This window comes from Gracilinanus agilis, chromosome 1 (assembly GCF_016433145.1).
Source record: "Gracilinanus agilis isolate LMUSP501 chromosome 1, AgileGrace, whole genome shotgun sequence".
NCBI classification, from domain to species: domain Eukaryota; kingdom Metazoa; phylum Chordata; class Mammalia; order Didelphimorphia; family Didelphidae; genus Gracilinanus; species Gracilinanus agilis.
In genome coordinates, this window is record NC_058130.1 from 672,324,241 (window position 1) to 672,338,734 (window position 14,494).

A 14,494-nucleotide genomic window follows, 5' to 3' on the forward strand; every position below is an offset into this window, starting at 1 on the left:
CCAGATCCTCATCCGGCTCCTGGGTAAGGACGGGGCGGCACGGTCCCCCGCGCGCGCGTCCCCCTCGGTCTCGGCTCTGCCCGGGCCCCGGGAGGCCCCACCAGGGCGGTTTTGTCTGCTGCAAAGCTTTGCCCCGGGACGTGCGATTCTACCCTGCGGTGGGGGGTGGGGAGGGGAGAGGTGCGGCTTAAGGGGGCGGGGGTGGGGTGAAGAAAGAGGGGCTTCTCCGCCTTCCGAAAATGGGGAGGGGGCTAGGCCCAAGCTCTGGGTGAGTCAGCGTTATGCTGAGCCCTCTACCTTAGCTCCTGGGGGCTAGGGCGTGGAGGTGGGCCTGAGCTATGGTCGTCCTGTGGATGAGAATCATGGCAGATGGCCAAGGCCACGGGAGAGGCCGAAGGCTTAGGAGCTTTGCTATTGACTTGACCTTGGACAAAATGCACTAATTCATGGGCTTAGATAGGTTTCCCTATCACCCACGTCCCTCCTTCCTGCCATACTGTCAGTTCCACGTTTTCAGCAGGTGCTTCCAGTATGAGCCTACTGTTATTGTCATTGTTGTCAGTGGTGGCTAATGACATTCCAGATGAGGAAGCCTGCAAATGTCAAACCTCAAAACGATTACAGAAATCCTAATTGAGGAACTGAGCATGCTATGCTGAAGAGGAATAAACCAGGAAGTTAGAATGGACAAACCACATTTGAAAAATCATTTCCTTAATAGTTGCACCGAGTATAAAGGGATGTTTTTAAGCCTTAAAAGTCCTTCATACATATACAGACAGGCAGCATAACTCAACATAACAGTCAAAAGAACTTTGTACCTGGGAAACCTGAGACTTGGCTCTGTCACCGACTTCATAACCTTTCAAGAGAGTCAACTTAACCTCTTAGGACCTTGATTTCCTCATTTGTAAAATTTGTAGAATTAAATAATAGCTTCTGGGCTAATATTAAACATTTCTGCCACAAGGGAAAAGAACCTTTTGTGCTTTAAAATGAAGTCTCTCTTAATTGTCAGAGTTGGCATAAGCTAATTCTGGTATGTCTGAATTGTCAGATTTGGTTTATGAATGGTGCTGCTTGGGCTAAGTTGTGCTTATCCAGAAACTGTCAAGGTATTTCATCCTGTCTTCTTATATTCATGGAACGTCTTAATTACATAGTCCAGCTCCCCTGATTTTATATGTAGGAAATTGAGACCTAGAGAGATGAAGTGACTTGTCCAAGATCATTTAGTGGAAATTGGCACCAGGACCACAAGTCTTGGAGTACTCTGAATAGCACCACACTTGAGCTTCTTCAAATCAAGAATATAAATTATCTGTCTATTCGTTGCATCTTTATTCTTATTGAATAAATACGGGTTTTGCTTTGTGGTAGCATTATTAAGGGTCATATGTTTTTTATTCAGTTAAAAGTAATAAAATCTTGACATTCTTTAGTACTTAAAAACACCTGTAACTTCATTGGTCTGGTACACCTGCCACCAGCACATTTTTAGTAATTTAATAATAGCACTTATATAATGCTTTAAGTTTGTAAAGTGCGTTACAAATATCTCATTGATTTTTTTTTTTACCACAGCCCTTAAAATTAGGTACTATTTATTAGCCCCATTTTCCAGATTAGGAAACTGGAGTAGACAGTTCTAAGTGACTTGCCCAGGATAACACCACTAGTCTTGAAGCCTGAATTTGAATTCAAGTTTTCTGATTCTGGTTCCTGCTTTCTCATCACTTTGTCCCACCTACTGAAAAGTAAAGCTTTTCTAATTTTCTAGAACCTACCCAAGGTTTGTGCCTTCAAGTCCTTTCATTTTGTTTTGTTTTTTTGTTTTTGTTTTTTTTTTTTTACACCCTTGTACTTCGGTGTATTGTCTCATAGGTGGAAGATTGGTAAGGGTGGGCTATGGGGGTCAAGTGACTTGCCCAGGGTCACACAGCTGGGAAGTGGCTGAGGCCGGGTTTGAACCTAGGACCTCCTGTCTCTAGGCCTGGCTCTCACTCCACTGAGCTACCCAGCTGCCCCTACCAAGTCCTTTCATTTTAAAGTTGAGAACACTGAGGTCCACCAAGGTTAAGGGGCTTGCCCAAGAACCCATGTATTACTAACCTAAAGAGTTGAGGAATTCATTTGGGAAGAAATTACAGAGTCAGAATTTGAACTTGGGTTTTCTGGAACAAATCCAGCATCCTTTTTTGTTTCACATTATGGTAGAAGAGATCACAGAATTGTGTTCAAAATAATGTAATTTTGTTGGGGGCAAAAGACCTCATGGATCAACTTGACTGCTTAATCATTGTTAAAAACCTCAAACTAACCCCAAGTTTGAGTTCTGGTTTAGTTTCTCATTTCCAGTGTGGGTCCTGGGCTAGTCACCTCACATTTCTTTCAGGTCTCATTTGTAAAATAGGAAGGGGGGAAGGGAAGAGAGCAGGATTGGATTAGATGATTTCTAAGAATTTTTTCAGGGTTAAATTATTATTTTTTTAAAATCCTTACCTTCCTTCTTAGACTCAATACTGTGTGTTGGTTCTAAGGCAGAAGAGTGGTTAAGGACTAGGCAATGGGGGGGTTAAGTGACTTGCCCAGAGTCACATAGATATGAAGTGTCTGAGAATCAGATTTGAACCCAGGACTTCCTGTCTCTACGCTTGGCTCTCAATCCACTGAGCCACCCATCTGCCCCCCTCAGGGTTAAATTCTATGAGGAATCATTTAAAAAATAAAATACTAGAACTAAATTTTTGCCAGGAAAAAGATATAGATATGTTAAAAACATTACTCCAGGAAATAAACTTCAAACTATCCAGAAGTAATTAACCCTTTGTGTCCATGTTTTAAGAATTTCTGTGTTCACATATAAATCATTCCTTCAAATGGCAATTTGGGGATCTTTGAGTAAAGAGGAGGGTTTTACAAAATTCCTAGAATGGCCAAGTGAAATAATCTTGATGTTTGGTTTCTAGGTCTTCTGTGATAATAAAACACGAAAAGTTGAATTTTGCTGAATTTAAACTTTAGTGTATATTTTTTTCATAGATAATTAGGGTATATTTCAGTTAAAGACATTTTATTAAATATTTTAAAATACATTTTAATCTTCAAGAGCTTTTTGCCAAACATAAAAAACATAATGTTTTGCTGGTTATATAAACATTTTGATTCTAAAATGTTCTCAATTTTAGACTTCATTAAAATAATTGGAAACATTTGTTATCTAAACCAATCACCAGACTGCTCCTTAATTTGCTTCTATATAATTGACTGGATTCAAATTTCATTATCCAGCCCCCCAAAAAGGGCTGTTTTTTAAAAATTACTTTTTAGAACAAAAAGTGTATATGTTCAATATTATTGGTCCTAGCAGTCTAGCTTCATTATGCCCATAAATATTAAGTGACAAGCCTTGGAATGTTAAGATGCTAACTGCAATAGGGGGCCTTGATTTGGTAGTTTAAAGGAGTAATTGCCTATAACTAGTAAAAAGTTGGAAGTGGCAATTAATTCCTTTCCTTATTGAAGAAGAGAATGAAAATATGTATGTAAGGAAATGATTTTTCAGCTTAATTCCTTTTGATTATTTAAAAAAAACTGGAAATGGCACAGTAAATTCAAACTTTTAAAAATGACCTTACAGTAAATAATCCATATTCATGCTAATTCATACTACATTTTGGGGGGGAGGGTTGTCTACCATAATTTGACGTTTTTATTTGTGCTTCTTCTGACCAAAAATTTACAGAAACAATGATGTCCTGTTCCTGCATAATTTTAATATATTTTTCTCTCTTTCACCAAGGTTTCCTTTAAGACTACTTCTTGTACTTGGGTTATCCATCTTCCTTTTATTACTGAGAGTTTCTATTTCTCCATTTCTTCTACCTCTGTGTTGATTGAACAAGAGCTGGAGACAGCCGAGGACATTTCCCATTGTGGCTAGTACTTATTTGATTTGAAACCATATATTTCAGAGCTTGCTCTCAAATGTTAAAGCAAACAGTAGATAATGTATGAGAAACCCATATTAGACTGTAACATAATAAAGAATGTTAATATTTTAACCTTTTTTGAGGAAATATTACATGCCCTTCAAAATACATAATCCATAACCAATGTAATAATGACATAACTAATTTGAAACTAAAGTAGGAAATGTAAACATAAGAATTCTCTTGTTATTTATATGAAAATAATCTTAGTTCCCTAGTATAAAACTACAGATAAGTAGATGGCAATATTTGGAACTCTGGTTACACATTTACTTTGAGGTCACTGGTAGAAAACCACTATAGTTGCTATGTTAGCTCAAGATTGTGCTTAGTAATAGTATTTAAGATTTTATTTCCTTGAAATTGATCCATTTCCCATTGCTTAGGTTTCTTTTAGGAGAAAATTAGTGACATATGATCAATTAAATTCATTAATCTTAAATTTCTACATCTCTTCTATCATGTATTAAAACATTTTTCTGATTTTGTTTTAGGCTATGTATTTCTCTTAGCCATCTTTATTAGAGTGAGAAGGTTTATAACATTTTTAGAAGTGAATGAAATGAAGATAGTATTATACCTATTATGTTTAAAATTTTTTTCAGTTTTTCATGTTTTGCAAATTGACTCATTTTCAGCGATAGACCTATCTGCCCTGTGGTGTAGAGATATTCAGGATTTATATGAATGGAGAAGGAAGTAAGGTATAAGTGATGACCAGCCTGAGCATTATACTGGTACTTGCCCCCCACCCCCAAATTTTACATACACACACACACACACACATATATTAAAACCCTTACCTTCCAACTTGGAGTCAATACTAAGTCAATACTGTGTATTGGCTCCAAGGCAGAAGAGTGGTAAGGGTAGGCAGTGGGGATCAAGCAACTTGCCCAGGGTCACACAGCTGGGAAGTGTTTGAGGTCAGATTTGAATCTAGGACCTCCTGTCTCTAGGCCTGAATCTCAATCCACTGAGCTACCCAACTGCACCTCTCCCCTCCCCCCCCCCCCCCCAATATTTTAAAAAATAAAAAGACCTTGAGGAAAGTCTTAAGCACTTTGGTTTGGAGAATAGATACATGGGAGGAGGACATGGGGAAAAAATCCACCATATGTATGGGAAGGTATGAGTAGATTATAATTTGCCTTGAATGTGTACTTTAGTGAGATCACAGATCCATTGAAATAAACATTGTAGATGGTTTCATAATTGTGTGTAGGTTATTAACTTCTGATTCATCTAGCAGTTAGTAAGCATTTATTAAGGGCTTGCTGTGCACCAGTCAGTGTGCAAATGTAAACAGCTATGTAGAAACAAGATATATACAAGATAAAATAAGTTGGAAATGATCAACAGAGGGAAGGCACTAGCATTAAGGTAAATCAGGAGAAGTGAGAAGCTTACAAAATATGGGATTTTAGTTGGAGTTTGAAGGAAGCCAGGAAGTAGAGATAAGGGAAAATATTCTAGGCATGAACAGCCTTTGAAAATTCCTGGGGTCAGATATGTAGTGTATTGTGTGATGAACACTAAAAGAAGCCAGTGTCACTGGATTGCAGACTTAGTAGGGAGTAATGTGTAAAAATGGTAGGTGGGAGCCAGGTCTCTAGGCATTTTGAATGCCAAACAGTTATAATATTTGATTCTAGAGGCAGTAGGGAGTTCTTGGAATTGGTTGAGTTGGCAGTGATATGACCACTTAGGTTTTTAGACTAATAACTGAATGGAGGATGGTCTAGACGGGGGAGAGACTGGTGGCAGGCTGACCAGTAGGCTGAGTGGGTGACTGGGAAGGATAAAGAACTTAGGAAGTGAGAGGACAAAGAGAATTGAGTTGTTTCATTCATGTTGAATTAAGATGACACAACACTTGTCCATCAGTTATTTTACTGTTGTATTTACGAATTCCAGTCTTTGAAATTCTTTTAACATCTTCACATTAATTAGTTATATTTTAAAACTATCACAACAGATACATAATATTTGGTACATGTCTTCCAAATGTTCATAGTGATTTCTTTACTTATTGGTCATGGTTTTAGTCTCATTCCCCTAAATGCCATGAATTGATTACCCAGTTTTCCCAATAATTTCTAAAAGTCCCACTAACCTCTCAAGAGGTAATTCGGATTACTAACCCAAGGCATACCCAAGGCAGAGTTTTCTCAACTTTCAGTTTACCTGCCATTTTAGCCTATAAGCCCCTATGCCACAATTGTGATAGTAGATTTCTGTTTATATTCCCCTAGGACATTTTTCTACTCAGAAGTTTCAAAGCCTATTAGTACACCCATTAGGTTGGTGATAAAATGGAGGGTGGCCAATATGTTCACCAGATTTAATGAAATGACCGTCTTACAAACTGGTTATATTCACTGACCTTTCTACTGATTTGGCTATTTTGTGTTCAGTCAACTTAAATTTTTTTTTTCCCTACGGTGGTAAAGCAAATACCTATGTTCAGACACTGTTCAGAACATGGGCTACTTATATGACACAATTACATTAATTTTTGGATATGTTTCTGACACAGTGGGGTAGATTAGCAATTGTGCTTTTAGTAGATGATTTAGCAAATTAATGACAATTCATGTTGTATAGCAATTCAAGATTTTCAAAGCACTTTCCAGTAGACTATAAGCTTCTTAATGGCTGGAATTTTTTTTGAGGGAGGAGCGGGGGAGACTTTGCATTAATATCAAACATAGTTTCTTTTGCACTATACAGTAGGTCTTTAATGTCCCAGTTAAATTTGCAACAAGGAGGGTGCAAGTAATAACCCCGTTGTTACAGAGGAGGGATTTGAAACCTTGAGACTTTCAGATGGTCACACAGCTAGTAAGTGAGGCAGAATTTGAACACAGGTGTATGGGGCCTTGATTCCAAATTCAATTTTATGACTGTAGTTGCTTTTCTACTTCTCCTTTGGCTTCATTTATTTTGATTTTTTTCTGAATCAGAATAGCCTACCTGTGAATTTGCAGTGGGAAACCTATTCATGGCTTCATAAATATGGTCTGTACCAAGAGTAGTTAGTTAATCAGCTTGGAAGGAAGTTTTCAGTGTAGTGCTCTAGGAATCAATATTTGGCCTTGTCTCTTATCATTTTTGTTATTGACTTGGATAAAGGCATGACTAGAACTAACTTGGTAAATATGCTAAAGACACAAATTTCAGAGTCAGCTAAATTGCTAGATGTCAGAATCTGAAAAGATTTTGGCAAGCTAGAATATTGAGCTGAGTCCAGTAGGATTAAATTTAATGGATTAAAATAATAAACTTCACAAATACATAAGATGGAGGAAACATGGCTAGTCAGTTGAAGACAAAAGTTCTGCAAGTTAATAATGAATTGATTTCAGGGCAGCTGGGTCTGTGCCTATGTAACAGTATGGTGGTGGGAGAGTAGTTGTGTTATTTAGTTCTAGCATTCTCTGTTGTAGTCAAAATCAGATTTGGACTAGTGTTAAGGTCTGGGTGCTTGTAGAAGATGGGATGAGGGAAGCAGGAATAGTCCAGGGTGTGAAGATCAGTTGAAGAAACAACAGGATATTTTGTTTGGAGAAGAAGAACGCTCAAAGAAGACATGTTTGTTTTGAAGTCCCCGAAAGGCTGTCACAGGAAAAAGATTAGGCATGTTTTGTTTGGCTCTTTTAGGCAGAATTTAGAAAGGAGCATTGGTAGAAGTTGCAAAGAGGTGAATTTAAACTTGATGTAAGGAGAAACTTTCTAATGATAAAGCACTGCCACAAAATAGAATGAGTTTAATGACTTCTCCCTTGTTAGGGAAGAACGATTAATTTTGTCAGACTGATGTAATCAGGAAAGACATATTAAAGAATAATTAGGCCTTAAAGGCTAGATAGGATAATCAGAGATATGTAGAAAAAATGTTTTCATGACCAAAAGCACAGAGATATTTGAAGATATGTTGTTTTTTAGATAGACTAGGCTGGCTGATTTACAGAGTAGTGAGAGATGAGATGTGAAAGTTAAGTAGGGGTTATGTTGTAAAGAACCTTGAATGTCAGATCAAGACAGCTGAATTTTGCTAGACAGTGAGGAGTTATTGAATATTTTTGAGCAAGGGAAATGCTAATAGAGTTGTGCTGTAGTATTAATTTGGCCTCTGTGTTTGAAGTATTTAGAGCAGGCAGATCAGTTAGAAAGGGTATTGCAATAATGTAAGAGGAATTACAGGAATGAAATAGGGTGATGGCATTGGAATTGGAAAGGAAGTGATTTAAGAGTAGCACAAAGGGAGAAGTGACAGGACTTGGTGACTGGGTGGTAAAAGAAAAGAAGTTATAGCTTATGGCACACTACCGTAAAGAAATTGGAAAATAGGTCTTTTCAGACATGTTGATTTGAGATATTCTTAGGTAGCTGGGTGCAACAGGCAGTTGGGAACGTGTAGCCAGAGATATCCATTTCAGTCATCTGCGTAGACATGATAATTGGGATCTAGGAATGGATGAGCTCTTTTAAAGAAAATAGAGAAAAAGAGAGAGAAAAAAATGCTCTGCTTTCTGTTTAGAGAAGAAAGCTAGCATGATCTGTACCAAGAGATATGCTTAATATACAGCTTTTGGCAATAAAAAGGAATTTGCTGGTTATAGACAGTGGTCAGTGAAATACTTAAGTAAATCATGTTTCAAGTACATAGTCTATTTAGCTTTTTTTTGTTTTTTTTTTAAACCCTTGTACTTCGGTGTATTGTCTCATAGGTGGAAGAGTGGTAAGGGTGGGCAATGGGGGTCAAGTGACTTGCCCAGGGTCACACAGCTGGGAAGTGGCTGAGGCCGGGTTTGACCCTAGGACCTCCTGTCTCTAGGCCTGACTCTCACTCCACTGAGCTACCCAGCTGCCCCCCATTTAGTTTTTACAAAATAATATATATAAAAGTAGTAATGGATTTATTTCCAGACTAGCAATTCTAAATTCTTGAACTCTGGTGCTTTTTGGTGGAGATTAAATATTTCCTCCCTCCCTTTATGGAAATATTTCTTATTTTTAATTTAGTGTTTACTTATTGAACAGTTATAAAACACAAGGTACCACACTGCAGGTTAGTCTACTAGAGAAATAAGACCATGTACACATTTACTCTGGAGTAATTTATTATTGTGAAAAAGTACATGAAAGTAAAACAATGTGGAGTTCACAGATCATTTGTCTTATTGGCCCTTTTGTTGAGTCTTAATTAAGCCCTGACCCTTAAAGTTGAGATTATCAAGAGAAACAATTGTTGAGCAATTGTTTATAAGCACGAAACTGTTGATGCATGGTAGAGTGATTTGAAAACTTGACATATAAAGGAAGCACACAGTGATTTTTCTCCATCTTTTTCTTTTAGGTATATTTGTATCCAGTGTTGTTCTGATCTTGTCACAGCGATCACTTTTCAAGTTTTACATGTACAGCTCAGCCTTTCTACTAGCTGCAACTTCAGTGTTGGTGAATTATTACGCCTCTTTGCACATTGACTTCTATGGTGCCTACAACACATCAGCATTTGGTATTGAATTTCTTCCTCGGAAAGGGCCCTCACTATGGATGGCACTCATTGTTCTTCAACTAACATTTGGAATTGGATATATCACATTACTTCAAATTCAGTCCATCTACTCACAGCTGATTATAATGAATTTCTTGGTTCCTGTAATAGGCTTAATCACAGAGCTACCCTTACATGTCAGAGAGACTTTAGTTTTTGCTTCTTCCCTGATTCTGACATTAAATACCACACTTGTGTTGGCTGTGAAAATTAAGTGGTTTTATTATTCTACACGATATGTTTATCTTTTGGTAAGGCATATGTATCGTATTTATGGATTACAGTTATTGATGGAGGATACCTGGAAAAGGATTCGTTTCCCAGACATACTTCGAGTCTTCTGGCTAACAAGAATTGCAGCTCAAGCTTCTGTCTTAACATACGTTTTAAAGATGGCAAATGAAACTGGAGAAAATTTCTACCTTATTTCTTGGGATAATTTCTGGGAATTAATTTGCAATCTTATAATTAGTGGATGCGATTCCACACTAACTGTTTTGGGCATGAGTGCTGTAATTTCATCAATTGCCCATTATTTGGGGTTAGGGATACTAGCCTTCATTGGGTCAACTGAAGATGATGACAGGAGGCTTGGCTTTGTAGCACCTGTTTTGTTTTTTATTTTGGCTCTGCAGACAGGTTTGAGTGGGTTAAGGCCAGAAGAAAGACTTGTTCGCCTAAGTAGAAACATGTGCCTTTTATTAACTGCAGTCCTACATTTCATCCATGGAATGACAGACCCCGTGTTAATGTCTCTCAGTGCCTCTCATGTGTCATCTTTTCGTAGACATTTTCCTGTGCTCTTCGTCTCTGCTTGTCTTTTTATTCTTCCAATTTTGCTCAGTTATGTTCTCTGGCATCATTATGCACTAAATACGTGGCTATTTGCAGTTACAGCATTTTGTGTGGAACTTTGCTTAAAAGTAATTGTATCTCTCACTGTTTATACGTTATTCATGATTGATGGCTACTATAATGTCCTCTGGGAAAAGCTTGATGATTACGTCTACTACGTTCGTTCAACTGGCAATATTATTGAATTTATATTTGGAGTGGTTATGTTTGGAAATGGGGCTTATACCATGATGTTTGAGTCAGGAAGTAAAATTCGGGCTTGCATGATGTGCCTACATGCATATTTTAACATCTACTTACAAGCAAAGAATGGCTGGAAGACATTTATCAATCGTAGAACTGCTGTTAAGAAAATTAATTCACTTCCTGAAATAAAAGGGGGCCGCTTACATGAAATAGATGATGTCTGTGCAATCTGCTATCATGAGTTTACAACATCTGCTCGTATTACGCCATGTAATCATTATTTCCATGCACTTTGCCTTCGGAAATGGCTGTATATTCAAGATACTTGTCCAATGTGCCATCAAAAAGTATACATTGAAGATGTGAAGGAAAATGCAAACTCATCTAACAACAATGGGTTTATCTCGCCCAATGAAAATCCTGAGCAAGTTGTAAGAGAAGCTGCTGCTGCTGCTGCTGCTGCTGAATCTGACAGGGACATAAATGAAGATGACAGTACCGATTGTGATGATGATGTTCAACATGAAAGAAATGGAGTGATTCAGCACACAGACACAACAGCTGAGGAATCTCTTAATGATGATACTGACTGATTAAAAATGGCATTTATTAATCACTGAGGTATTTGTTTAAAATTGAGTTCAACAAAAATGGAGTAAAATACTTCACTTCAGTGTGTAACCAAGCACAAAAACAGTATCAATGTTGAGTCTGTGAATGGTTTTCCGTTTACTGTGATGTGCTACTGTAAATATACCTCTTTAATTACTGCTGGTCTCTTTGGTGACCTATTTAAATTTGTGTACATTATTGTACATAGAATAAAACGTTTTCACATGTTTTTAAGACAAAGTTGGACAAAAAAATTTTTGATAGATGTAATGATCATACAGTGCGTCAACTGTGCCAAAGATACACATGTGCTAGCTCTGGACCCCAGTTTTCTCATTGAAATGGTTAAGTAAAAATGCAAGAAACCATATCTTTACAATGAATTGTCTAGCCCTGAAATATAAGATATTTTACACAGACTAAAGTGAAAGTATGAGCAAGTGTTTTCTAAGGATATGAGAGCCACACGTGGGGGTAGGTTTAAAATCCAAGAAAATAAACTTCCTGGAATGTAACTGATAGAAATGTCTGTTCAATTTTTAGGTAGCATTTACCTTGACCTGTGTTTTGGAGCTGAGTGTCTTAAGGGGCTGTGTTAAAGAATTGGGGCTTTCATCAAGTAAGCTTTGGTGTAGTAACCTCTAATGTATTTGAAATGGAATTACGTCATAAAGGTTGCATGCACATAGCAGCAATTTTTGTATTTAGCATTTATAAAAATGCCTTTTCAGACTCTAGAAAGATATTCATTATAACCCTAAATTAGATTTTTTTTCTTTAACACTGATGTATCTGATGCATTTGTATAGGAAAAAGAATGAACAATTGAATTATGACATACATATACCTCCTTAGACAGGCTTCATTCTTTTATTGAAGGTTTACAGTAAGTTTTACCATGCAGTTTTACATACACAATGAAACATATATGGTAAATGGCTGCTTTACATGTCTTTAAAGAAGACTTTAATGGTGTTGTTATATAGCGTATTGGCCAGTTCAAGTGGGTCATCATCTCTTACTGCCGCCATTATCTCCAGAATCTGACTAAAAAACATACAACCCCCCCCAGTAGATTAGAAAAGAATTGAATTTAAAATATTAAGTTAAAAACTGAGTATACTAATAATGATCATTTTTCTATAGAGGAAGCCATTTTATTTCTTCTTTTACTCAAAAGAATTTTATCAACTAGTTAACATTTCTGATTTGATTTAATAAGTCAACTCTTTAGGATTTTGTACTTTTAGTGGTATTAATGAAGGGTACTACTAAACATTTGTTCAGAACTAAATTCCACTCAGTGGCTTAATACAATCTCAAACAGAAGCCTAAACACACTACAAAAATGGAGGGGTGAGATAGGGGTAGGAGCAGTTAATGATGTTGTATGAATAAGCTGAATTAAACACTGGGTTCCCAGAAAAATATATTATCGAAGTATCTTCCTATTTCATAGCCCAGTGGATATAAAAAACAGGATAACTTCCATAAGTGAAACTTTTAAAGGTATCCTTCCATTGCCAACCAAGTGACTGCCTTATTTTTTTCAAAAACTATTCCTGCAAAATTCATCGGGAGCAATTGCTTTATAGAACCTATGATTATCTGAAGCAATTAAGGAAGTGGTATTTGGGAATGTGTTCTTGTTTCTTTTTCCACACATTGAGAAAATGACTTACTAACTTTTCTCTTAATTCCTACCATCAGGGGCAGCAACTAGCTCCATCATTTTTCTAAGTAGTGCTATAGGTACAATTGGTTTTAGAACAAAAATTTTTTCAATATTAGAAACAAACTTTAATATTTTGTCTTGTCCTTTTAATGGGCATCTTCCCCCTCCCCCCCAGGGGGTTATGAGAAGAGGATTAAGATTAGTGTTTGTCCTTTAACAATGGCACAAACATCTTCTAGTTGTCAGTACTAAATATGCAGAGTATGGGTCTTGAACAACCAATTAAACTGATGAGCTGAAAGTATTTCTTAAATTTTAAAGCGGACCTTCTACATATATCTTAGGATCCCTCTATACTTGCTTATTATTAACAAATATTTATATTATCATGATATTTGAATGTATTTTCTTTGCAGGGGGTATTCAAACAATTGGATGGAACTCTAGGTAAATAGTATTATTGGTGGCATAGTTTGGAGGAGGTGTGTAAGTACTCATCTCATCACAGTCACTCTGGGATGGGTCCCTTTAACTCACTGGACTTGAAGTCTGCTTACCCATAAAAAAGGCATTTCTAGGATAATCTCTAATTTCCCTTAAATTGCCGAGTCCTGGGGGGAGGAGGATTCAGGAGGCAGAATATATTCAGAGATATATGACCCAGTGTTTCTCCTTAAGGAGTTTATGGTTTAGTAAGATCATAATTTGAAGGTGTTGTAGGGGAGTATTCAAATAACTGGATGGACCTATAAAGAGATACACAACAGGGTGTGTCCCTATCTATATACCACACAAAATAAGATAAAGTCAGCACATGTCTAATAAGTGGCACAATTTTTTTTTCCATAGTTCAGAAGAAGAAAGAGAATCTTACTGTCATGTGATAAAAGATAGCTTATTGTAGTAGAAAAGCCCTTGATTGGAGTTGTGAGGACCTAGCTTTGGATCAGAGCTTTCCAACTCAACCTATGTGACTCTAGGTGTTTAGTCCCTGTCCTGTAAAGTCAGGGAGGGAAGGTGGACTGGACTATCTCTCAGGTCTCTTGAAGTTTTATAGATCCTGTGATCTTGTGATAGGACCTCAGATCAGTCAATCTAATTCATAACAGATCCTTTATAACATCTGACAATCATCCAACTTCTGCTCTTAGTGGGCAAGCAAACAATTCTTTTTTCTATCTGCCCTGAAAATAAGAATCTTAAATTTTTTTAACCCAATGGCATGACTTCAAATTCTGTCATCCTGGTCAACTTCTGCACACTAGTTTATTAATGTTTTCCTAAAACATAACACATAGAACCTAACTTAATGTCCCAGATGTGGCTAACCAAGGCAGAATACAAGAGAATTATAACTTCCCTTATTGGATGCTGTTTTTTAAAAAATGCAGCCAAAGATCATAGTAATGGTATTGACTTTTTAAACTTTTTGAATTCTTGCTGAAATTTTTTGCACCTCTGATTTATATAGTTGATTATTTCAACTGCAAATTAGTCCAGTACAACTAATTCCATTAAATTTTCATCTTATTACAGTGGAACAATTGTTCAAAATCTACCTTGGGAATCTGGATTTGCCCTCATTCTTATTAGCTATTTCTTTTAACTTCA

The 14,494-nt window shown here is 36.9% G+C and overlaps 2 protein-coding genes across 3 annotated transcripts in view; one reads left to right on the top strand and one right to left on the bottom strand.

Annotated features, from left to right (window-relative positions):
* Window positions 1-11,448, top strand: part of RNF139 (ring finger protein 139) — a 15,941-nt gene extending 4,493 nt beyond the window's left edge. The window contains exon 2 of the mRNA XM_044658283.1: window positions 9,355-11,448. Coding sequence (XP_044514218.1) covers window positions 9,355-11,189 — 1,835 coding nt within the window. The 3' untranslated portion in view covers window positions 11,190-11,448. The remainder of the gene's footprint in view (window positions 1-9,354) is intronic.
* Window positions 11,449-12,054: 606 nt separating this feature from the next.
* The window catches only part of TATDN1 (TatD DNase domain containing 1), a 42,238-nt gene continuing 39,798 nt past the window's right edge, over window positions 12,055-14,494 (bottom strand). For both annotated transcript variants that reach the window (XM_044669050.1, XM_044669057.1), the window contains one exon: window positions 12,055-12,255. In XM_044669050.1, the coding sequence (XP_044524985.1) occupies window positions 12,153-12,255 (103 nt within the window). In that variant the 3' untranslated portion in view covers window positions 12,055-12,152. The remainder of the gene's footprint in view (window positions 12,256-14,494) is intronic.